Raw genomic sequence first — 25,998 nt, forward strand, 5'->3', positions numbered from 1 at the left:
AATATCTTGTAACAATCTATTAGTGGAAAAGAATCTGGAAAGGAATATATAAATATAAGTATAAATATAAATATAAATATAAATATAAATATATATATAACGGAATCACTTTGCTGTACACCTGAAACACAATACTGTAAATCAACTATAATTCAATTGAAAAAAAAATCCATTAGTTATGTTTCTCTGTAAAACTCCAATACAGTAGATCTAAAGGGACTGTTTCCGGCCTCCACAATCTTCCTTTAGCACTACACATCTTGACTCTCCACACAGACTTGGGAGAATCTCCTCTATGGTTCCTGTGAGCCTCTCTTGCTAAGGGAAATTTAGGAGGAGGTAGTGGAATGAATTATAGCCCCCACCAGGATAGGTGATCGCAGGGCCTCAGCTGGTATTCATCTCCTCTCTCTCCTCCACTTCGGCAAGTCTTCATGGCTTACTTGATGGAGTAACCCAAACATTCTTAAAAGGGGCTGACCAGTAAATATGAAAAAGTTTGTGTCTCAAAACGTGTATTAATTTGTATATTATTTGTCTCATTGGTTTTAATTTTTAAGCCTTAAAATAATCATTTCAAAATAATTTTAATGCAATGTTAAAATAAGAGTGTGCAAATTAAGAAGCTCTACTAACTGAGATAAGTCCCAACTTATCACAGTTCAAACAACATACTCTTTTTAAGGCAACATATCTCTTTTGCTAATAAGGTAAAACCATCAAGATCTCAATGTCCTTATATGTTGTATCCCCTACAGCAGCAAGAATAATCATGTAAAGGGCCGAAGATCTCCTGCTTCCAACTGAATCAAATACCAGGTTGTCCCCATTCGTGAGGTTATAGAAATGAAGCTATTTGTTTGAGAAAGAGCTTTCCTTGGCAAAACAAATTAGAATCTAGCTTTTAGCTTTGTTAAACCACACAAAGAAAATTATTAAGTATAAACTCAGTTCAACAAATCTTTATTGAGCTCCCACGGGGTGCATGAATTTATAATCTATAATTTACATAAGTAGAAAAGTGTTACTTTAACCCCTTAAAATTTTTTTAAAAAAGCAAATTACAACTTCTGTATATATTTCAAGTGAATCATTTAATGTGAGTGAGGCTCAGTTTGCTATTACCATAAGTATTAACAGAAGAAAATGGGAAAAGTATAAACAGTTTCCCTTATACCAAAAGGGTCTGATGCCAGGATAAACTAGCCTGTTGGTTTAACAATAGATGATCAAAAAGGCTAGAGAATCTGGAAGTAAAAATTGGAAGCACTGTCCTCTGAAGGCTCATTCCCTTGAGGGCAGCAAAATGCTGAAAAATTAACTGGCTCAAAAATTACACTGAGAGATCAAGAAGAGGAGTCAGTCACAGCTTGGGGAAAGAAGTCTGAGAACAGATGACACTAAATGTACTTAGATTAATAATTCCAAAGTTTCCCTGGAGTTATAATAGCACTCTGAGCTAAACAAAGGGGCTATAAACTCATACTCCTTTGAACAGAGTGGTTTTAAATGATAGATTCTCCAGTGCACCAACTGTATTTTCAAGTATAATCCTAGTATTTGTACCTAGCAATACAGAAGAAAAAGCAGCAGGGAGAAAGTGTCAAGTATATAGGACATAAAAGGATTAGGCAGCCCTAGAATTCCCAGTTTGAGTCTTTTTCATCAGGAAAACCACATTCCGGCTCAGTCCAAGGTGATGCTGGAGACAGTGCTATTGATGGCTTGTGACAAGCAGGAGGCAACAGTGAAAGTATTGAACTCTGGCTTTCTTCTTTCATCTGTTAAAGAAACTCAAAATAAGGCTGTTGGTACATAAATTCAATGCATTAGTTTTGTTAGCAATAAACAACTTTTAAAGAAATCATCTTAAAAGTGTTTAAGTTGTTTTTAGGTATTTTCATTTAAAAATGCCTTTGATTCTGGTCATCTGAAAACAAGAGGTAACAGCCAAATAAACTGATTTTATCAGAATTATTTTGCCCTTTCACCACTTCCAGCCAACATAGAAGAATAAAATGTCTTTAAATTAATCAAAATATAAACTGAGGATACAGTAACACCTGATGATATTCTGTTTTTACTCATCTTGTCTTGCAGAATGGAAATAGTTTAGAAAATCTATAATTGAACTACAAAAAAATCTTCTTATTTTTAACTTTACCTTGTAAGAAAGTTATTATTAAGGATCTTGGTAACCAAACTGTCCCATTAAGCCAATGAAATGACATACTTTTAAATAGTATTAAAAAATATCTATAGACACCAGAAGATAGATCAGCTCACCTGTTTGAAGAAAACATGGGACAATAAACTGCTTGCTGATGGCCTGAAATTTTTTTGAAAAAATTATCAAAAATTAGAATGTAGACCTTTTTGGTATAAATATATATTAGAACTTATATAAGTTTAGAGTTATAAAACTCAATACACAACAATTAAAAGGAAAAAGAACGTTATGTCAGGAAGCCCAGTTCTTAGCTTCAACCTTGACTAAAGGGAAGAATTTAGTGATATCCTTCAATTAGTCTAGGACTTTACATTTATTAGGCACTTTTATAGGCATTAAGGGGCTAAAAAAAGATTAAAAAGACACAAACCTTATTTCCAAAATACCAACACTAATAGTTATCTATGATAATAATTATTGTAATAGCAGCAACTAACACTCTTGTACTGCCTGGAAGTGTCTAAAGTGCCTTAGACAAATGCAGTAATTAATGTCCAGAAAGATTAACTGATCTTGACAAGGTGATTTGGTTAGGAAGCGAAACTGTGGAGACGAAAGCCCGTGTCTTCCGGCTTCATATCCTGTATCCTCTCCACGTGCTCACTGCCTCTATTTGATTTTAACACTGATGTTTTCTGGGCTAGACTATAGTATCTTGATGAAAAGACTGATAAAAGATTTGAATTTGGCAGGAAGGAAATACCACAAAATTTCCATACAATACAAAACACAGATAATTTATGCTTTAGAAGAGACCAGTATTACCTTTTCTCAGGATCTTGCTGCAAACAGAGCTGAACCAAGCTGAGGAAGGCAGGAGAGAACGTCCTTGAGGATGGCGTTTGCAATCTGTCACTATTTACTGTGCGAGTTCCACTGGAGATGTGTACACTTTCTCCAATCCCAGAGTCTACACCTGATCGGGAATTTTTCATTCTAGACTCTGATTGAGGGAAAATACTGATATCCAAAGGGCTGTAAGGAGGACCTTTCAGTTTCTGTAACAACATCTAAAAGAAAGAAAAATTTCCTTCAACCCCTTCAAAACAACAACAGTAGGATCCTAGGAGTCTACAGCAAAGATGTTTAAAAGAAATTTTCTAGAATGTACGGGATCTCATGAAGGGAAAAGTTCAGAGATTTTAGCAGCATTTACCTGAGTCCTGTGCATGTCCTGGAAAGGTACCTGCCCACTGGCCAATTCACATGCTGTAATCCCAACACTGTAAATATCTGACTTTACATTATATCCATGTAAATCCTGCAGAACAATTAATTTGAAGTCCTTTAGTGTAAATAACTTAAAAAGCTATATACATGTGCTTTTTGATAAAGGATGGTGAATAATAATGAAAAAGACTCATGAGAAATCAAGATATACCTAACATATGGTATACATTTAAAAGTTCCTAACAAGAAAGAATTAAAAAGTCTTGCAGTAGGCCTTTCATCAGTCCAAATATAAGGACACAACTGTCCTTTAGTCAAGCTCAGAAGACACTCAAGACGCACAGACAACCCAATGCAATGGCCACACCTGACCTGTCTCAGTAGTTCGGGACTCAGCCACGGCTGAACTGATGTGCTGAACTGTGGGAAATCATACACAGCCCTATGCCTCTGTCCATGCTTAACCAAACTATGCAGATGGGACAGGCCAGAGAGGGTCACTAGGCCATCACCAGAAATGAGGATATGGCTGGCTTTAATACTCCTAGAACAAAAAGAAACAATTCTAAATACTAGGAAATTGGCCAATGAAGAAAGAATAAAAATCTGGTCAGAATAAATCCATGTATTCTCTTGGAAATTCAATACTCTTTATAAAATAATACTTGATGCATAAGGTTAGAATTTAAATACAATATTATCCAATAAAAGGCAGCCTCTTGTAGTATTCACAAAATTTATCAATATATGTCTAATATAAAAATTTTCTTTGTCAAATAAATTATAAAAGAGACTTGTTTTTCATCCAAAACACAGAATTTGGAAACTAATAGAGCAGGACGGCAAAATAATCTGATAAAGTATAATAAAACCTTGATCAATTAGAATACAGTGTTAGAAATCCTCAGTTAACCAGACTGCTGCTAAGAAACAATAAACAGTAAGAAAAAAAGCTTTAAGGAGGTTGAAACAAACAAACAAAAAAAGCTTATTTAAAAGTAACTTAAAAAGGAAAGCGAAGTCCCAATGTTTCTTAGAGCAGCACTGTTTTTAACATTCAGCCAATTAATTCTAAATCTACAGTTTGGTAACCAGAGAACTGATATTTAGTATGATAATTTCAAGGTGCTGCAAAATATTTAAGAAATCAGAGAAAGGTTTAGTTACAATTTGTACATGATACAAACATGACATAAAGCTGAAAAGCAGATAAAGAAGATCTTTATTTGCTTAAGGAAAAAAAAAACCCACAAGTGCTAACTCGGATTCCACTACCTAGTTTATACCGCAAGCAGACAGGTTTCTGTATCCCTCATTATTGAGGCTTGAGCTCCATGAGGGCAGGCACTCCGTCCCAGCACTGAGCACACACCTGGCACACAGGAGGTGGTCTGAACACTCCCAGTGAATGAACTATAAAACATCAGCATCTACTGTACCTGTTGGCCCCTTTATCCCTCAATTTTCATTTGTGAGTTTCCTATCCTTCCATTCTAACATTCAACTGCTCCTTCCTAAAAGCTTCCTAAAAGATTTCTTCCTCTCAAATTCTTTCATTTCATAAAATACAAATAAGTATATACCTGTGAATACAGCCATTTTGGTGCAGGTAGTTCAACCCTCTTACTGCTCCAAAGAGAATGCTTCTTATTAAAGTTTCACTCATTCCTTCAGGAAAGTAAGTTCTCAAGAGTTGACTTGCTGAACCTAAAAAGAAACCCCTGAAATCCTTAAATGAACACTGAAAGTGATTTTGCTTCTAGCCATGTTTTAAATGTTCTTTTCAACCATAAACCACACACCTCTTACATTTTAGAGTCTAACTACTTTCCTATACAAAGGTAATTTTCCTTCAAGAATCCTTAAAAAGACTTTCTAACAACACACTAGAGATTACGAAGGTGAATTAACGATCTTCAATATTACTGAAAAAACATACTGTGTGAATATGTATGTTTTAAATCCTGAGGCAATTCACAAAAGCTATCCTAAAGATCAAAGCTCTAGAATCCATTCATTTATTCAACAGCTATGGAACACCACTTTGTGCTAGGTGTTCTATAAGCACCTGGGGACGCCAAAATGAAAAATACATACACGATCCTGCCCTCAAGAGGCTCAAGTCCAGCGCAGGAGACAGGTACACACACAGATGTTCACAATACAGTGAAATAAGTGTACCGTGTAGAGAAACGGGGATAGGCATGGTGTGCACAAGTGGAAAACTACTTCTGCTTTGAAGAGTAATAGTAGCTCTCCATTAAGAGAGAAGAAAGAAACTGAAGGGAAAAGACAGCTTGTTCAAAGGCATGGACTTCAAGGAGAAGCAATCAGTGGCGGTTTCACTATCACCAGACCCATTCTACTTTTTTTCCCAAAAACTAAAATTCAACATAAACCAGATATAGAAATGCATCATGAAATCTAGAGCAGGCCATCCAGTTTATAAATTAAAAGTAGTGAATCATAAATCTAACATCACACTCATAATTAAAGCATCCAGACTAAACCATGAGTTATTTTACCTAAAATGAGTTTTCTTACCATAGGCCATAAATGGAGAAATAACCCAAAGCCAACTGCCAACAGTGAAAACAGCCCAGTAAGTTGTAATATTGGGATGCCGGAAAAAGTGGGATAGAATCACTGCTTTCTGGGGTAGACAAACAAGAACAACATTTAAACACAACCTTTTTTCCTCATGATGAAGGTAACAGCAGTAGCTACAGCTAACACTCAGTGGAGCTTATTAGTACTAAGCACAGTTCTTAGTGCCGCCATCTCTTTAAATCTCACAACTGTTACACCAAGTATGTGATATTGTAATTTCCATTTTACAGAAGAGAACATTTCTAAGTGTCAGGAAACTTATCCAAGAGCACATAATTAATAAAAGAAGTGAAAGTAGGATGTGAACTTAGAAAATCTGACTCCAGAGGTCATGCTTTTAATAACTATACTATGTTCTTATGAAACATTTTAAAAATACATTAAAATATGAAGATAAAAGTCACTCCTAACACTAAATCACAGAGAGAATCACTGTTAACATTTCAGTATAATTTCTTCCAATGTTTTTCTGTGCAAAATACATGTGCACATATAAATATTTTAAAAACTGGGATAATACCAAAATAAAATCCTTACCCTCTTTGTATCAAAAATGATTAGTGACAATGAAAATGGCATTATAATATTTCTGAAATGCAATCTGTTAAAATTTGTCAACTCAGAAGCTAATTTTACCTAACTAGATGAAAAGGAAACTGTTTCTGCTTTTTCTATTTCCCTAATGACTATTTGTGACTGCACTGACTAGGGGTATTATAAATTCCAGACCAGAGTTCTAATACTATATGCATTTGAAACAACTTATAGTAGTTACCAAAGTCTGAATATATTTGTTCTTTCATGGATCTGGCTTCCAAGGATTCTTTCCAATTCTGTAATTGCATGTTTATTAGAAGAAAGAAATTCACCTTTCTCTAACAGAATATATTAATTTGGGGGAAAAAAATTCTTACAGATGTAATGTCCTTAAATAGACATTACATTAAGTGTATCTTTTTTTTTTTAAATTGTTACCTGTAAAGCTTTCAGGCGTTCTTCAGTGCAGTTTTCCAGATTTGTAATTTTTATAGTGACCAGGGTTCCTGTAGGAGTATGCCGTGCAAGATGGACAGAAGTCAAATTGTCAAATCCTCTTCCTATAATCAGATATAAAATTTGTGTTAGCAACCAAAGAAAAAAAAACTGATAATCTGGACTTCATCAAAATTAAAAATTTCTGCTCAAGAAAACACTATTAAGAAAATGAAAAGGCAAGCCACTGATTGAAAGTATTAACAATACTTCTATCTGACAAGACTTACATCCAGAGTACTATAGAAAGAACTCTTACCAGTCTATAATAAATGACAAACAGCCCAATTAAAAAATAGGCAGATTAAATTGGAAATCCACAGAGAAGCCAATATGCACATGAAAAGCTGCTCAAAATAGAATGCAAATTAAAACCACAACAATATACCATTACATATCTATTATAATGGCTAATATCGTGACATGATAAAAAATTGTGATACATTCAAACAATGGGACGTTATTCAGCAATCCCCTACTCCCAGTCCCTGGCAACCACTAATGTGATTTTTGTCTGTCATGTAAATGGTACCATAAGGAAGATAGTCTTTTGTGCCTGTTTTCTTTCACTTAGTATAATGCTTCTGAGATTTTTTTTTGACATTTTTATTGATTTATAATCATTTTACAATATTGTGTCAAATTCCAGTTTTCAGCACAATTTTTCAGTTATACATGAACATATATATATTCATTGTCACATTTTTTTCTCTGTGAGCTACCATAAGATCTTGTATAAATTTCCCTGTGCTATACAGTATAATCTGGTTTATCTATTCTACAATTTTGAAATCCCAGTCTATCCCTTCCCACCCTCCGCCCCCTTGGCAACCACAAGTTTGTATTCTATGTCTATGAGTCTATTTCTGTTTTGTATTTATGCTTTGTTTATTTGTTTGTTTGTTTTTTAGGTTCCACATATGAGCGATCTCATATGGTATTTTTCTTTCTCTTTCTGGCTTACTTCACTTAGAATGACATTCTCCAGGGACATCCATGTTGCTGCAAATGGCATTATGTTGTTGGTTTTTATGGCTGACTAGTATTCCATTGTATAAATATACCACATCTTCTTTATCCAGTCATCTGTTGATGAACATTTAGGCTGTTTCCATGTCTTGGCTATTGTAAATAGTGCTGCTATGAACACTGGGGTGCAGGTGTCATTTTGAAGTAGGAGTCCTTCTGGATATAAGCCCAGGAGTGGGATTCCTGGGTCATACGGTAAGTCTATTCCTAGTCTTTTGAGGAATCTCCATACTGTTTTCCACAGTGGCTGCACCAAACTGCATTCCCACTAGCAGTGTAGGAGGGTTCCCTTTTCTCCATAGCCTCTCCAGCATTTGTCATTTGTGGATTTTTGAATGACGGCCATTCTGACTAGTGTGAGATAATGCTTCTGAGATTTATCCACGTGTCAGTAGTTACTGTCTTTCTACTGAAGAGTAATAATCTATCATATAGATATACCACAATTTATTATCCATTCATAAGTCGATAGATACTTGGGTTGTTTTCAGTTTTTGGTGACTACCAATAAAATTGCCTAAAGCAGTCTTTAAGTAGACATATGTTTTCATTTCTCTTTGTAAGTGGGACTGCTGAGTCATATCTGTTTAACCTTATAAGAAGTTGCCAAGCTGTTTCTGAAAATGGCTGAATCACTTTGCATTCTCACAAGTGACATAAAAATAGTTGCTTGACATACTCACCAGCATTTGGTGTTGTCAGTTTTCAAATTAAAAACACCTAGAATGGCAACCTATTAATAGACACTTAATAAAGGTTAGTTTCCTCCCTCTCTCCACAGTCACCAAATTCTGCCACTTGTATCGTTGAAATGAAGTTAATCTGAAATTCATCCCTTCCTGCCCAGTGTCAGCATCACTGCCTTAGCTCAAGTCCTGTCCTCTTTCCCTGGATAGATGCAGTGACCTCCTCACTATGGCCTGCATTCCCAAACAGAATGTACACCAAAGTTACTTCAAAAGCCTGTGCGTATGTCCCATTCAACAGAAGTTTTGATTCAGTAGGTCTGTGATGGGATATGGGTATTGTAATTTGTAAAAAGACTCAGGTGATGAGGATGATACTTCTGGTTGTAAATTACTGATCTATTATATCTTCCAGATTGCTGCCTGGAATGGCTGTCAGTTGTCCTTGTAAATTCAGCATTTTAACAAAAGAAAGGTACTATAGTGCAGCAGCTGAGAGCGTAGTACTTGCAGTCACAAAGGTTTGCTTTCATATGACTAGCTGTGTGACTACTACTTAAATTCTCAGAGCCTCAGTATTCTCATCTGAAAAATGGGAGTGGTAAAGAGGTGAAATGGAAGAATACACAATGCTATTACTATCACCATCACTATTCCACAATGCCTCTCTAATACAGAGAGGATAAATTTCAAACATTTCCTTAAATCTTTTGAGTAATGAAGCAGTACGTTGTAGGGACTGACAGATAAGACTCTGAACTTCTACGCACCCCATGTGAGGACTTTCACAATGTGTTCCAGACCTCCTTTTTCAGATTTATCTCCTACTACGGCTTACTCTCCCCTTGTTCCTGCATCTAGGCACAGAGCAACTATGTGACAGTCCCCCTCAGTCACCTACTGAATTACTTATTTTTTAACCTTTTTTGGATCGACACCATCTGAAAGTCCTTTCCAATTTGGGGGCATTTTCTACTAGAACTATTTTTAAAAAGGTCAAATCTTTTTCTCTTTTGGTCACCTTGACCCTGGCAAGGGAGGATCCATGACCTAAGCTTGGCCAACTGGAGGATGAAGTGAGTTACATAAAGAAGCAGAGGCAGTCAGAACTCACTTAAAACTTAAAAACCTCACCTAAAATCCCATTTGTAATAGAAACTTCTTTCAGTTAAGTTTGGAACTCTCCAGTGGGGTTCAGTGTCTGGTGGTAAAAGTAGCCTACTAGGTAGAACACTAACCAGGCTCCTCTTACGCTGTGGCCCTGGCTATGGTTCTAGTCACATAGTTTCTCTAGGTTTCTTCCAAGCCTATTTATTTCGCCAATGATTCTGTGAATTAGCAAAATTGTTCCCAAAAAATGCCTTTTTTGTTTAAGTAGTCAAGATTGTTTTCTATTGTTTGTAACAAAACCCTGACTAGAATATTAGCCAACTTTTTTTCATTCTTCAGGATCCAGCCCCTTTCTGCTATCTTCTATCTTCTTTGACTCCCAGAAGAGTCAAGGTGCACAGCTGGATGTTCCATCTGCTCAGTTCCCATAATGCTTAGCACACATCTACTACACTACTTTCCAGGGCATAAAACATAGCTGTCTTCCATGTTCATATTCCCAGAGAGGATGGGAACTCCTCAAGTGTCTTACATGGCTTAATATCCCTAGCACCTAACATAGTATCTGTTTGTAGCATTTCACAGATTTTTTTTTAACATTTTTTTATTGAGTTATAGTCATTTTACAATGTTGTGTCAAATTCCAGTGTAGAGCACAATTTTTCAGTTATACATGAACATACATATATTCATTGTCACATTTTTTCAGGTGTTTCTGAATATTCAGAGCAAATGTTACACATATATAAAGCTATAAACAATAACTCAGCCTGTTCCAAACAACTGAAAAAAGTTTCTACTATAAATGAGATTTCAGATAAATTTTTAAGTTAAAAGAAAGTAATCTTGTTAAAGGACTGTGACTGAAAAGAGTCACATGATTTGATTTAATTCAGACAAATGATCAGACGTTTCCCACAATAAATATATAAATAATAAATATTTAGATTGTTTAGTATCTTCCTCCTCTATAAGTACTTCAGTGAAAAAAGTAAAAATTCTAGAAAATAATCTTGAAAAAATCTGGGTTACTGTTTTGGGACACACATAAAATTAATAGCTCCACTTGACTGACACAATTAACATCTAGTTTTTTGCTGTGGGTAGAAACAGAAAAAGACCTCCTTACAAAATAATCTTTTTGTCATCAATTTCATTTCTAACAATGATGGGTCAATTATGTAAGACCTGGTATTATTACCTATTTCCACTTGGAGTTCATAGTGAGAAACGTTCGTGGAACAGATCACTTCACTGGCTCCAGTGGATGGACGCAACAAGGAAAGGGCTGGGTCATCAGCCTGCATTGTTTTTAAAATATAAAAAGAAAATAGGTGTAAACTTTTTTGGTGCCCAATTTGGTTCCCTACTCCAGTATTATATACCGATATTGTCTCTTCAAACACACAAGGGCTCAGTAGGAAAGCAGTGAAAAGTGGCTTATGAGACTGTTTTAAGATCCAAAAAGTGTTTACAGTGGCTAATAAATGGTGCTAGTTAGAAAGCTATCAGCCTGTGAAGGGGGAAAGGGCAGGAAAAGCAGAATTACATGTAGCAAAGAATACTTTTCAGCACAATTTCCAGTAAGCATTGTTAAGAGTTGCTAAGAATGACTGTTGACTCTTCAGGGTATCTAGTAAATATATAAAGGGAAGAGACACAGGGACCTGTGAAGCATATTCTATGCATGTGCTTGCTTCAAGTGGTCGCCAGTTATAACCATTACAAATTGCAAGTGCTCAGCTAGTGGAGGTGTTAACAATCAAAGAACAATTTCCACACTGTAGCCTACTAAAAGAAGCTGAAGAAGTTTTTCACAAGATGAGATGAATTGAAACGGAGGTCAGAAAGAAAAATAAACTTTAAGAGATGGGACAACAGGATAGGGTACAGATTTCCTGAGTTAATGACCATGTACCACTATGGGGTTTCACCAGGTATTACAGTGCAATCAGAGTCCGAGGTTTGCACCAGGTCCCAGTGGCAGTGAAATAACATGCACACAGGAGAAAGAAAGGCCAACACAACTGGTGTCATATGATAGCCATGGGGATCTCCAAAAGGACACCAGTACTCCACAAGACACTTAGGAGCCTTTACAGTCACCAGCAGGTGATAGGAATCTTGTTACTGCCTCCAAGGTAAAGAGAAGCAAGAAGGGAGTTAGAAATGACATTACTATGTACTAGGAATTCTGCTAACTACTTTTCACATCCTTGATTCTACATGTTCCCTAAACTTTTAAGAGAGCAGAAAAAATACAATTATAAGCTCAAGACTTAAGGTGAATAAAGGTGAATATTCTGCAAAAGGGATGAAAGGCTGTAAAAAGAAATTCTACCATTGGAAATAATCCCAATGAAGAAAGAAATCTAAATAAATCAATTTGATTTCCTTAGAACAGGTAGTCTTAAACTCAGATTTAAAGAACACATATGAGAGAGAAAGACAGTATGTAACAATTTAAAACATTTTTAAAGTAATAAGCTGTCAGGAAGGCTAGAGCACAGAATGAACTGAGGCTTACAGTTCACTGCTTGAAAAAATGGCATCAGGTTACCAGATGATGGATTGAAATCAGGCTCATCAATGTCTACTTTGCTTCCATCAACTCCATTAGGGAAATCGTCTTCTTTAAACTAAAAGAACTTATATTATAATTAAGTAGATGAAGCCCAAAACAGGTTGTTTCAAATAGGTTTAAACCTTCAGACCAAAGACTATTGCATCTAGGATATTAAGTTTGCAAATACAGCAGAACTCATATGAGAAACCAGAATGGAAATAGTCAAACACTGACTCAATTTTCAAAAAAAGGGAGAAAATTACAAAGGGGCAAGCTTGATGCTGTTGCCCAGTAAGGTCTGATATCAAATTACTACATAGACAAGTTATGGACACCTAAGAAGACAATACAGCAATCACAAGAAGACAGCATAGGTGTACTAAGAATAAATCATCTTTAAACTAACTTCACTTCTCTTTTTGATTTGATGACTAGTTAGAGAATTAGAAAGCAAAAATCATGGTGTCAAACTTTTCAATAATTTCCTAAAAATTCAAAAGACCTGGTTAATGAACAATCTGAAAAAAAATCATGAAAAAATTCCATTTACAATAGCATCAAAAAGAATAAAATACTTAGAAATTAACTTAACCAAGGCTGTGAAAGACTTGTACAATGAAAACTACAAAACATTGCTGAAAGAAATTTAAAAAGACACAAATGAATGTAAACACACTTAATGTTTAAAGATTGGAAGACTTAGTATTATTAAATCTCAAGGGACCGCAAAGAGCAAAAACAACCTTGGAAAAAAAAGAACAAAATCGGAGAACTCATTCTTCTTGCTTTCAAAACTTACTACAAAGCTACAGTAATTAAAATAGTGTGGTACTGACACAAAGACAGATATATATAAAGAGCAATAGAACAGAATAAAGAGCTCAGAAATAAACCCTCACATACATGGTCAAATGACTTTTCACAAGTGTGCCAAGACCATTCAATACAGCAAGAACAGTATTTTTTAACAAATGGTGCTGAGAAAACTAGATATCCATGCAAAAGAATGAAGCTGGATGCTTATCTATACAAAAATTAACTCAAAATGGATGAAGGACCTGAAATTAAGAACTAAAATAATAAAACTCTTGGAAGAAAACATAGGGATGAAGCCTTATGACATTGGATTTGACAATGATTTCTTGGATATGATACCAAAGACACTGGTGACATAAGAAAAAACAGACACACTGGACTTCATGAAAATTTTAAAATCTTGTATATCAAAAGACTCTATCAACAAAGTTAAAAGGCAACACACAGAATGAAAGAAGATATTTGTAAATCATACTTCTGATAAGACGTTAATACCCAAAATATAAGAGAACCAAGACTCAACAATAAAAAAACAAAAAACCCACTTCGAAAATGGGCAAAAGACTTGAATAGGTATTTCTCCACAGAACACATACATGCAGTCAATAAAAATATGAAAAGGTGCTCAACATCACTAATCACTAGGGAAATGCAGGACTTTTTTTTTTTTTTTTTGGTGTTGGGGAGGTAATTAGTGTTACTTATTTATTTAATGGAGATACCGGGGATTGAATCCAGGACCTCATGCATGCTAAGCACATGCTCTACCACTGAGCTATACCCTCCCCCGGGAAATGCAAATCAAAACTACAATGAGATATCACCTCACACCCTCTACGATGGCTGTTATCAAAAAGAAAATAATGAGTATTAGAGAGGATGTAGAGAAACTGGAACTCTTGTGCACTGTTGGAGGGAATGTAGAATGAATGGTACAGCCACTGTGGAAAACAGTATCGTGATTCCTCAAAAAACTTAAATAGAATTACCATATGATCCAGCAATTCCACTTCTGGGTATCTCTCTAAAAGAATTGAAATCAAGGTCTCAAGGAGGCATTTATACACCCACGTGCACAGCAGCAGTACTCACAATAGCTACAATGTGGAAGCAACTCAAGTGTCTACTAACAGATGACTGGATAAGCAAAATGTAGTATAAACATATAATGGAACATTATTCAACCTTAAAAGGTAGGGAAATTTTGCAGTATGCTGCAACACAAATGAACCTTGAGGACATTATGGTAAGTGAAAAATCTCAGTCATAAAATAACAAATATAGTACGATTCCACTTAGATTAGGTACTTAGGGTAGTCAAAAATCAAAGACAGAAAGTAGAATGGTGGTTGCCAGGAGCTTGGGAGAGAGAGGGAACCAGGAGTTATTGTTCAATGGGTACAGAGTTGCAGTTTTATGAGATGAAAAAAGTTTTTGAGATAAATGGCAGTGGTGGTTGTACGCCATTATGAATGCATTTGATGCCACTGTACTCTTAAAAATAGTTAATATGGTAAATTTTATGTTACGTGTATTATAGCACAATACCAAAAAAAAAAAAAAAAGCAGCACTTGTGGAAGTTTCCTGAGTTCTAGGCCTCTCTTGGTAACAGCAAGGAGCCAAAAAGAGACACTTTACTTTCTAAATACTATGTCAGTTTGAAGGGTAATATTTGGATGAAAACTAGGATTGGACACTATATCCTTTTGTACAAAAGGGTATGTAACTAGAAGACTAGAGTGTTAGTGAGTAAAAGTGAAATGACAAAAATGAAGACAACTGAAGATAAGATCAGGATAAATTTATAAACAGGATTAACTGAGATTACTTTATTTGCAAGGTATTTGCAAGGGAGGTTTAAGAATTATAATATAAAATAAAGATTAAGAGACTAAGGGGGGAAGATCCCAGAGAAATAGTTTTCTCAGCAAGTTTCTTTAGGTATCATTTAATATATCAGGTATTGCCCAGGGATGATAAAGATGAAAAGGACAGGATGCCTATTTTATGGGGATCATTTTATAGTTGGAGGGACATATACAATAATCACTGCAAGATGATATAGTAAATGCCATTTTATGGGAACGTTTAAGACCTGCAGGAGCATAACAGAATTAAAGGTATAAGCTCAAAGGCTTCAAAGATGTGATATTGGAACCAACTCTTTATGCATGAGGAGGAATTTTAGAGACAGAAAATGGAAAAAGGTATTTCAAGCAGAAATAAGAGACTTGGTAACAAGAAATGAAACTCAAAAATCAGACATATTCCACGTCATTTAGAGTCCTTATACTATACTAAGAAGTGTAGGCTTTATTCTACAGGCTTTAGGAACCAATGGAAATTTGAAAAGTTGGAAAGTGGCACAAACAGGCCTGTATTAGTAAAAATGCTGAATATTGATCTGAGTGGGAGAGGAGGTTATATGTGTGTCTAGGAAGCTAGAGGCAATAAGTTTACCTATAATAGTCCAGGTGAGCGATGATGAGATTTCATTAGTAGCAGGAGGGGATGGACTCCAGGGCATTTCAGAGACAGATCCATAAGAAATTAGTATATAACCAGATGTGGAGGCAGAGATAGAGGCAGTGTGAGAATAACTCCAAAGTTTCTAGTTAGAGTGATTCAGTAGACGGGTTTTCACTTGCCAAAGCAGGAAATACAAGGGGTCAGTAAAGTATGAGACAAGAATACGGTTTTACTCAAACCCTACAGCGATGCCTTTGAAAACTCTAATCAGAGGTATTCTACAGACACATCTGGTGCCCGGGAAAGAGTCGAGTTGCAGATAAAAATCTGAGAATCATCAGTCCTGGTTGATGACAGGGTCCCCTCCTGACTTGAAGGAAAACCTCAGACAGCTCCAGGACAATCTCAAATCTGAGCAACAGAAACCACAGGAACAGGTGAGACTGCATAGGGAGATCCTGTGAAGCAGAAGAGAAGAGGCCAACTACACACTTCTGGAGAATAGCTTAAGTAGAGGAAGAAGAAACAGTAAAATATACTGTAAAGAAAAAGAGATATAGGAGAACCAGGAATTATATTCTGCAAAATGGTATTACAGAAGGCAAAGGAGGAGTATTAATTGTACTCAACCATTTTCTTACCAAATTTTGATGGGTACTGGTTTCAGACTGTTTTTCAGGTCTGAGTGATTCAACTTGTGTTCGTGAAGTGCAGAAACAATCCTGTAAATTCAGAAATATATTAAATAAGTGAAAAAATAAGTCACAAGGTAAGTAAGGGTGGCATGTGAATACAGAAAAGTCTGTTGACCGGGTTGAGGAGCAGAGAGAAAGGGCAGCATGCACGAACTTGAACTGGAGCCAGGCTTCATATACAGTAGGGGAGAGAAGGGAGAAGCAGCTAGGTATGAAGACAAATTTCACACATGTTTTAATTTTACTTGGCACTATCTCCGATTCTTGCCCTCTACTCTGGAGGTATTAATATCAATTCATTTTTACTGGTGGTGTTAATTTTTAATCCTTTCATCATCTTTATAGTTTTCTTCTGAATATTTAGCTAAAGATTATTCTGTTATATCATTATATATCATTTTTATCTTGATCCTCAGTTTTGTTTTGTTTTTTTCCTTAAGTGTAGGAACCATGTTTATCCACATGAAAACACACATTGAGTATATTTGGAACCAATTTTGTTTCATAAGGTGATAAACATCTCTAACCAACTCAGAGCAAACTAAGAGGCTTGGTGTCACTATCATAATTCACATTTTCTTGAATTTTAACCCGTGGTTCTATTATCACATATTGTCAATAAAGAAATGTAACACCTACACATGTTAGTGGGGTAAAGCTGATGTTATCCTATTTAGGAAGGTTATGTCAAAAGAAAAGTATAAACAAATTATATGAAAGAGACTTTTAGTGATTTTCAAGCACCTCATGAACATTCATTCTTATATGAACATTAAAGTATAATATCAAATGAGTCTTTAAGATAAGTCCATCTATGTCTACTTAACACTTTGCAGTTAAAGTAATCAAACTTCCTTTCTTTTAAAATATACCAGAATTTCTCACTAATCAAACTAGTCATTTTCCCAGTTGGCCTAAATTACTGATTAAATTCCTATGGTCTGTATAACTTATTAATCTCACCACAATCATTTTACTGTTTTATATAAAACTCGCCCCTGAGGAACAGAAGCTAAACAGTATCAAGATAGCTGTAGAATTTTTCCTTTGTAAAGTTTCTATTGGTTTGTGTAGGGTGAATAAAATTTACAACAAAATAGTTTTTGAAGATACTTATTACTGTTGTTCAAATCAAAAAACCACCTGTATATTACACTTGGTATTTATATATATTTGGCAACACTTACCCTGAATCTTTCACAATAATCACGGATACCATTGTGTAGAAAAGAGTTGACAGTAGCCTAAAACAGCTCTCCTTGGAAAGGCCTGATTGCAAGGTTGACCCCTGGCTGGTATCTATGAACTCAGATTTTGGGAGGGTTCCCACCATTCCCTAATAAGAACAGATCACAGTGCCTAAACTGTTAGTGCAAATAACATGGTTTATGCTGAACATCTGCTTCCTTTCTAGGGGTCTGGAATTTTGTTAACTGATGCACCTTTGAAAACATCATTTCTTGGCTGTCAAATAGATGGTAAAACTTGAATGGGGAAGAATGCTTCATAAACAAAAATATTAACTTTATATCAGTTGTACAAATGTCTCATTTAGGAGAAAATTTGAATATTTTGATTCAAAGGATTCTAAATATTTCATCATTGTAGGAAGAATATAACAAAGTAAAATTACTAACAAATTAAACAAATATAAATGACCCAATATCAAATTCTATTATTTTTCAAAAAATCCATAATTATGAAATAATAGATTAAATAAGACATACTTTCACCCAAATTTGGAAGCCCCGGGAACCACACAGACCTTTGAATCTCAGGATCTTCACCTATCAAATGCCCTTTTACATCTCATCCAACGTACATATTGATATAAAACTCTTAATCTTAAGTAATCCTTTAGAGCAGGGGTCAGCAAACTATGGTCCATGAGTCAAAAATGACCCATCACTTGTTTTAGAGCATAAAGTTTTACAGAAACACAGACATTTATTTGCATTTACTTACATATTGTCTATGACTGCTTTTACAACAATAGATGAGTAATTTAACAGAGACCATATAACACACGAATACCATCTGGCTTGTTACAGAAAAAGTTTGTTGATCCCTGCTTTAGAAATTGAGGTAGATATTTCACCTCAATGTATTTTCCAGATATAAAAAGCTCTCCTTTTAAGTAGAAAAACTTTACTTTCAACATAAAGTACATGCATTCTATATTTTCCAAATAACTAACAATACAGTCTCCTAACTTCATAGTTCTGCCTCTCAGACTTGGCAAGTGATGGAGTAGACTGGCAGATACGAGTTTGAGCCCTGGCTCTAATTCTTTGCAATCGTGGGCTAAACTCCAAATGAGGATTATACCCACCTGCCCTGCCAATCATTACAATTTTAAAGACTGAAAGATAATATATGAAAATATTTCTAAATTATAAATCATCACATAAATGCACCCATCACTTATTAAAAGATCACTGCTTTAATGATTCCAGTATTCAAATACATATTATATTCTACATAAAACACAATTAAAGATGTAAAACCACTTAATCTACAGTAAATACCATGGACTTAATGAAAACAAAAACCAAGTTGATTTCTACACATCATATTATACATTGATCCAAATGTTGTCTTGTTAAGTCAAGGAGCTTACTTTTAATGCTATTTTGCTTGCCTGTAGTCAGATGGAAATTTGTAAAAGGGATTTTGAAAGATTTGAAGGATAAGGCATAGCTAATTGGATGGAAGAGTAAATGTATGAGAAATGTATGAGAAAATGTATGAGAAAAAGTGGGTATGGGACAAAGGAATAGAAGGAGTATATCAGAAAAGTACAGGAGAAGCTCTTTTTTAAAGACACAAAAACTCAATGAGAATTTAACTCATTTTTAAACACCAAAAGTCATTCAGATCAAAATAACATCTCAGAGCATAAGAATATCCCATCAGAGTATGATAATAGAAGATATAGATGATGGCTTTGCACTAACATCTAACTACTCTGTTGACACAAAATTAGATCTGTATTTATAAACACTTACCAAAAGAGACATTGAACCGCTTTAGTTCACAGAGAGTGACAAAAATCCATCTATTCCAAAGATTTCTGCTTTATCTTCAAGACTCAGAAATATCCTACTATAAAAAACAAAAGTAAAATAACTTAGATTTACATACAAATTCCTTTAAGATCTAATTGCCATAAACCCACTGCTATTTGGGCAGCTATTCTTTGACACAAGGACTACAGACTTCTAGTAATCTAAAGAAATATCTAAGTAAATAAAGAAACCATACGCCTGTAGAAAGTCATTACACTTTTTATCCAAAACAGCCAAGTATTCATTCTACTAGTGTTTAATGCATGGGTGCTGTGGGTCAGGCAGGCACTGTGCCGGGCACCAGGAACACTCACTGGTGATCAGGGCAGACAAGGCCCCTGTAGTATACGTTCCCACAAGCAGAAAGATTAGGGATGTCGTGATTAACTGAGTTTCCCGGTTCTTAGGATTTTGTTTCTTGCTTTTTCCGTGTAATATGTTCTTTCTTAACAGAAAAATTTTAGACTCCATTATATCATCTATTTTTCAGAAAAACTCATAAGAAACTGACACAATCTGTGAGAACTGTTAGCACTAAAGGGGTTGTCCCTGTGCCTGGTTTAATCCCAGAGGATTTGCTTTAGATGGGACAGACTATTAAGAGATAATTTTACAAGACATTTTGAGGTCAAGGCAGCAGCTGCCCCTAGTAAGGGGGGGAGAGGTTCCCCGCAAGATATATTTGCTGTCATAATTCTTTCCTGCATGCTCTTTCACTAGGTATGAATATAAATCCCTTTTTAAAAATCATACTTGAGACTGTATTTCTAAATGTATTCACAAGTACATCAGTGTGGCCTTTTACACTTGGTATCTAAAAAGCTAGTTAGGATAAAGCTTTATAAATCATTTAAATTTGTTCCATAATAGAATGGTTCCTCTGAAGCCTTTAATCTGAAAGGTTAACACTTTCTGTGAAAATCAGAAGCCGCATCTAAATGACAGAACTCAGGTTTTGAGTTAATTCAAGAATCCAACAGAGACCACTGTTACAGAGAACGCAAAAACAAAAACAAAAACAAAAACAAAAACAAAACCCAAAAAACCGATTTAACTCTTTGTGGAGCTTTAAAATTATTGTAATTTTCAAAGTGATCTTGGAAAGTCATAAAATCTTAAAAATTATAGCAACACACAACTCGGTAGAATTTTCCAAACTTAGCATTCTGACTCACGCTTTCAAAAAATATTTACTAGGCGCCTACAGTGTGCCAGACTCTATACTAGGAAGGCGCTGTCACAAATTCTGATCAAGTTTTGAGGGAAAAGGCACTTGACACAACAAACCCACGAGGGAAAAACACAACGCTGACTTAAACACCTCGGACAAAACGCAGCTTGAGCATTTAATCACGTAAAAGCTTCCTTCCGAGTCCTGCTTTGGGGCACTTTGTAGCGAACTTGCAGAAGGTGGCACATAGATCCGGGGCGGGAGGGCGTCGTGTGTTTGGAAACTCGGCGGGTGGATGAGTGCCGCCAAAAGGTGAGAGCGGGGGTGGGGGTGAGAGCGGGGGTGGGGGTGGCGGGACCCGGGGAGGGCACCGCGGGCGGCCGGGCCCCGCGCACCTGGCACCGCCGACCCCAGCAGGCGCCGGCTGCCCCGCACGCAGGTGCCTCCGCCGCCGCGCGGCCCAGGGCTCCGGGCTGAGCCGGAGCTGCACGGGGCGCAGGGGCCGCTCGCTGTGCTGAGCCGGACTCCGCCACGGCTCCGTGGGCCGTTCGGGCACGGGGTCAGGCGGCGAGTTATAGGCTCGGGCTTCCCGAGGCGCGCAGATAGAGCCACGCTCCCTCACGTCCCCACCGGCCCCTAGCCCTTCCCCTCCCGGGCCCGGCCTCCCTTATTACCCTGGCGGCGACCACGGCCAGCAGCTCTCCTCAGGCGGCCAGCGGTGCGGGGCCCGGGGGCCCGGGGGCCCGGCCCGCCCAGGGGCAACGCGAGCGCGTAAGGCCCGCTCCCAGTGCCAACCGCGGGGCTCTGGAGAACCCCGCGACACGGACTGGGACTGTGGGCCTGGAACTCTGCCCCAGCCTCGGCAGCCCGCGGGAACGGGATTTGCCCCACACGGCCCCAGGGTCGCGGCCCCGCCTCCCTCCCCACGTCCAGCAGCGAGGGGGCGTGGCATCCCATCTAAGGGGCGTGGTCGAGAGGAAACTACAATTCCCAGTAGGTCTTGCGTTGGGGCCGTGGAGGCTGCTGGGAGAGTGGGTCTCCTCTCTTTCCCAATTGTGCGGCTGCTGTCATTGACCCGACGTCGCTGCAAAACTGAAGTCGCCAAGTGATGATGTTGTGAAGTCTCTCGCCCGTCCCTGCCACGCCCGGGCAATTACTGGCAGCGGCGGCCGCTTCGGCTGCTGCTCTCAGGCTGCCGCCGCTTTAGTCTTCTTCCTGAGAGAGCGCCGGCGGAGGACGGAGGTAGCAGGGCCATCCTGTGAGTAATCTTCCCGCGCACGACCCGAACTTGCCCTTGCCATCTTCCCTTGAAGGCAGAGGAGACTGTCCGCGCCGCGCTCCTCCGGGTCCTCGGAGGACACGCGCGGACACTGGAGCCGGAGCCGGGTACGGGAGGGCTAGATCCTCTCCGGGTCCCCACCCTGAGGTGGGAAGCGGATTGTTTCCCAAGTGTAAGTGAGAAGTGATGGGCGTTGGGCTCTGGCCTCTGGGTTCACCCCCAGCTGCACCCCTGAGGATTGGCAGCATCCTTTCCTCTGCCGGACAGCATCCACCTGCTGTCCCATCCCTGAGCGATGAGTGGCTTTAGTGTCTGGACGTTAAACCTTAAGCTTCGGTCACCCTCTGTGATGTGAACTAGAGGAGAGGGTATTGGAAACAGCTCTTTCTATGTTGAGTTGGGCTTTTCCTGCGATTGATTTTGAACCAGACACGGCTGACGTTAGTTTCAAAAGTAAGTAATGGATATTGGCAGATGTCCCTTTAATACCAGCATAAAAATGATCTCTCAAACACTTAAAAGATTTATGGGTCATTATAATAGTGGTGAACCCAGTTACTTGCCTACGAGCCTTTTATTTAAACCTGCAGTTTCTGCGCTGGAAACTAACTTTCCACTGGGAATTCATCAAGCTAGAATGGACTATAGGAATAAAGTGAAATGGACGATTGTTTTTTAAAAAAATCTATTTTTTTAAATTTTTTTTCCGACCTTCAAATCTTTGCTGTAGAATTAGAAATCTGAGCTACAGTGATCTCCAAATAGCATGTTAATGGTGGTGATGTGACACTTCAGGAGAAATTGTGAAGGACATTTGATGGTGAGACAGCACAGGGGTGAAAACACTTGATCATCTCAGCAGTTATTCCAGCTTTCTGTTTTTAAAATTAAGTAATGTTCGACAAGTCTCAGACATTCAGAAAACACATTCTATAGGAAAGACCATGATTTATCATTTTACAGATTCTTATTCATATGATGATAGGGGTTAGAAAGACTGATATTTGAGTCCTTTCAATCAGCCAGGCATCTCAGTTGTGAACTCCACGTACATTCCATCAGTTGTTCACTATAATAACCCTGTTGCGTAATCTGAGGCTCAAAAACTTTGCTTATGTAACAAGTGGAGATTCATACCTAGATCTAACTTATTTCAAAGTTACAAGTCACATGACTTGTACCTACTTCAGAAATGACTGACCTTAAAGGTTGGATGATCAAAAAGCATTTTCTAGCGTTATTTCCTGATATGGGATCCCACTACATACCTTGGACTTCTAGAATAAGTTCTGAACCCCTGCTTTAGTACCTTTGAACCAGTTCTCTCTGGTTGCAGTTCTCATCCTCCACAGAGCTGCTCATTAAGACCCTAAAAGCCCATTACAGATCCACTTGTTTACTTCTGTAAGCCATTATAGGATCAGCCTTTCATCTCAAAGGACTTTCCAGTTCAAAAGGTTAGTAGTTCAGTAATTGAAAATATGAGCCAAGAAGTGTTATTCCCTACTGGAAATGGTTAAAATCCATAGTCACAAAGAGTAGAAAAACTTGTATAAGATTTTTACTTCAATACACAAAATATGTTAAACACCAGTATAAGGAATGAGACAGGTGATAATATGTAATTTCATGTTCATTTTGATCTTTGTTTATATCATCTACCAGTTTTTGAACCTCTTTAGTTAACAATCCTATTAAGTTGGTAAGAAATCTGAGGCATTAAGGAAATATTCACATTTAAAATAACTTAGTAATTGAAGGAACTAAAGTACTCATGATTTCCAGTCATATTTGTTTGAATCTGCAGTGATCATATAATAGGAAACATTTTATAATACTTACTATGTATTAGATCCCTGTCTAAAGGTGTTACCTATATTAACTTATCCTCGCAGTAACATTATGAGGTGTTTTTAGAGATAAGCAACTGAAACAGAGGTTAAGTTAACATAGCCAAGGTGATTCAGCTACTAAGTGGTGGCACTGTGTGTCAAACCCAGGCAGTCTCAGAATCTTCACTCTAATGTTTATTGAGCACCTACTGTGTACCAACCCTACAACTGGACGCTTTTATTATTATTAAGTCATTTATGTTTATAACTACATTATGTAGAATAGAAAGTCAGCACTTAGTGACTTGCCCAAAGTCACAGGATATGTAAATGGTGGAGCCAGGATCTGAACTCATGCTTGCCTTTCTTCAAAGTCCACATTCTTTCTTCTACTTTCTGTAAATAATCAAATCTTTAGTAAATACCTTCAATGGGACAGATGCTGTGCTGAGCGCTAGAGATTTAGTCTCTGCTCTTAAGGAATACAATCTGAAAAAGGAAAGAGACAATTGGAATAGTGTGTTAATATGATTGCAGCGTACAGAAGTACTATGGGAACAGAGACAGGGCAGTGCCATCTGCCTGGGATGGGAAGGCTAGGGCCGGTCTTGGAAAAACAAACAGGAATTAGCTTGGCCAAAGAAAAGGGGAAGGGGTTGTTGTGGGCTGAACTGTGTTTCTCCAAAATTTGTAAATTGAAGCCCTAACCCCTCTAACCTCAGAATGTGACTATATTTGGAGACAGGGCCTGTAAAGAGGTAATTAAGTTAAAACGAGGCTTTAGGATATGTTATAATCCATTCTAACTGGTATTCTTATAAGAAGAGGAACTTTGGACACAAAGAGAGACACCAGGGATGTGTGCCCAGAGGTTAAAAAAAAAAAACCATGTAAGGACACATTGAGAAGGCAGCCATCTGCAAGCCTCAGGAGAAACCAAACTTGCTGACACTTTGATCTTGGACTTTCAGCCTCCAGAACTATGAGAAAATAAATTTCTTGTTGTTCAAGCTACCCAGTCTGTGGTATTTTGTTTTGGTGGCCCTAGTAAACTAATAGAGAAATGTTCTAGCAAAAGGAATGAAATACAAAAACCTTTGAGGTGTGGCTGGGTAATTAGGTTTCATGATAAGAAGTGTTGAGAGGGAGAAGATATAGCTCAGTGGTAGAGTACGCGTTTACATGAATGAGGTCTTGGGTTCAATCCCCAGGAACTTTATTAAATAAATACATAAAAAATTTTTTTAGAAAGAAAGAAATGTTGAGAGATGAAGCTGGAGACTAGACTGGGGCCATATTAGGATGATTTTTGTATGAGATGCAAAGGATTTTAAACTTTATTCTAAGGGGGATGGAATGGATAGGATTTGTAGCAGTGGGAAAACATTAAGTCTGCATTTTAGAAAGATACTCTGTGAGCTGTGGGAGGATGGATTAAAACAGGTAAGACTGCAGGCAAGGAGATCCGTTAGGTGTCTTGTTGCCACAGGAAGCCGAACTAAATATTTTCTCAGAATATTGAAATGTCAAACTAAAACAAACCATTGTTAACACAAGGAAGACTGTAAAGGGCACGGCTAACCCTTAGGGCATACAGAAGAAGTTTTAAAAAGAACTTGTATATACCTGTTTTGTACCTAGAGACTGGTTTTGCTTTTGACATTTTGCTTTCCATAAATAAATATTTACTCAGATATTACAACATATTCAGTATTTTTTCACTGCATTTAATAGGCACTTTTATGGTGCTTATGCTATTCTAAACCATTTCGTCTGACAACCTTATGAAATGTCTACTTTTATTATCTCTGTTTTATACATAAAGATATTGAAACACAGAGAGATTAAGTAACTTACCCATGGACACATAGCAAATAAATGGCAATATTAAGATTCAGACCCAAGCAGTCTGTCTTCAGAGTCTATACTCTTAGCCATTATACTATACTGTCGCCATATATTATTTATCAACATCTTCAACTCCCTATGAAAGGAGGAGGAAGGAAAACAATAGTAAATTGGGTATGTTTGCCATAGGGAGTATGCAGTTTATCAGAGGAGATAAAGAACAATTATAAGGTTTAAAAAAAAGTGTTTTAGAGAAAAATGAACAGTGTTGAGAGTCAATGCTTACTTTGAGTTGAGGCTTCTGGGAAAGCTTGGTGGGAAAAGAGGCATTAAACTGGGGTGTGAGGAATGTCTAGTCTGGACTTTGGATATGTAGAAGAGGGAGA

At 37.3% G+C, this 25,998-nt stretch overlaps 2 protein-coding genes across 8 annotated transcripts in view; one reads left to right on the forward strand and one right to left on the reverse strand.

Annotated features, from left to right (window-relative positions):
• Positions 1 to 947: 947 nt before the first annotated feature.
• STRADB (STE20 related adaptor beta) lies at positions 948 to 21,554 on the reverse strand. 3 transcript variants are annotated; one of them, XM_074364171.1, is made up of 12 exons: positions 21,328 to 21,552; positions 19,423 to 19,519; positions 16,361 to 16,441; positions 11,069 to 11,168; positions 6,986 to 7,107; positions 5,945 to 6,053; positions 4,984 to 5,107; positions 3,773 to 3,944; positions 3,387 to 3,491; positions 2,996 to 3,240; positions 2,287 to 2,329; positions 948 to 1,781 (listed from the first exon to the last, which is right to left on the reverse strand). In XM_074364171.1, exons 2-12 carry the CDS (start codon positions 19,432 to 19,434, stop codon positions 1,638 to 1,640), a joined length of 1,257 nt encoding a protein of 418 aa, XP_074220272.1. In that variant the 5' UTR covers positions 19,435 to 19,519; positions 21,328 to 21,552; the 3' UTR covers positions 948 to 1,637. The 3 variants fall into 3 exon arrangements, with proteins under 3 accessions (XP_074220272.1, XP_074220274.1, XP_074220273.1); XM_074364172.1 differs by having other exon boundaries at positions 1,640 to 1,805; positions 21,328 to 21,554; XM_074364173.1 differs by lacking the exons at positions 16,361 to 16,441; positions 19,423 to 19,519; positions 21,328 to 21,552 and adding an exon at positions 15,964 to 15,985.
• Positions 20,771 to 25,998, forward strand: part of TRAK2 (trafficking kinesin protein 2) — a 58,890-nt gene continuing 53,662 nt past the window's right edge. The window contains exon 1 of one of the 5 annotated variants that reach the window (XM_045507972.2): positions 20,771 to 20,965. The gene's annotated coding sequence lies outside the window, so the exon portion shown is untranslated. The other 4 variants (XM_010971849.3, XM_045507974.2, XM_010971850.3 and 1 more) reach the window with 4 other exon arrangements.

Source organism: Camelus bactrianus, chromosome 5 (assembly GCF_048773025.1).
Source record: "Camelus bactrianus isolate YW-2024 breed Bactrian camel chromosome 5, ASM4877302v1, whole genome shotgun sequence".
Taxonomy (NCBI): Eukaryota; Metazoa; Chordata; class Mammalia; order Artiodactyla; family Camelidae; genus Camelus; species Camelus bactrianus.

Excerpts from the sequence above, each read along its gene's own strand:
- STRADB (XM_074364171.1), bottom strand. Across the intron at positions 6,054-6,985 it reads AACGCCTGAAAGCTTTACAG|AAAGCAGTGATTCTATCCCA; the intron begins GTAACAATTTAA and ends TGTCTACCCCAG. Across the intron at positions 2,330-2,995 it reads CAGCAAGATCCTGAGAAAAG|GCCATCAGCAAGCAGTTTAT; the intron begins GTAATACTGGTC and ends AAAAAATTTCAG.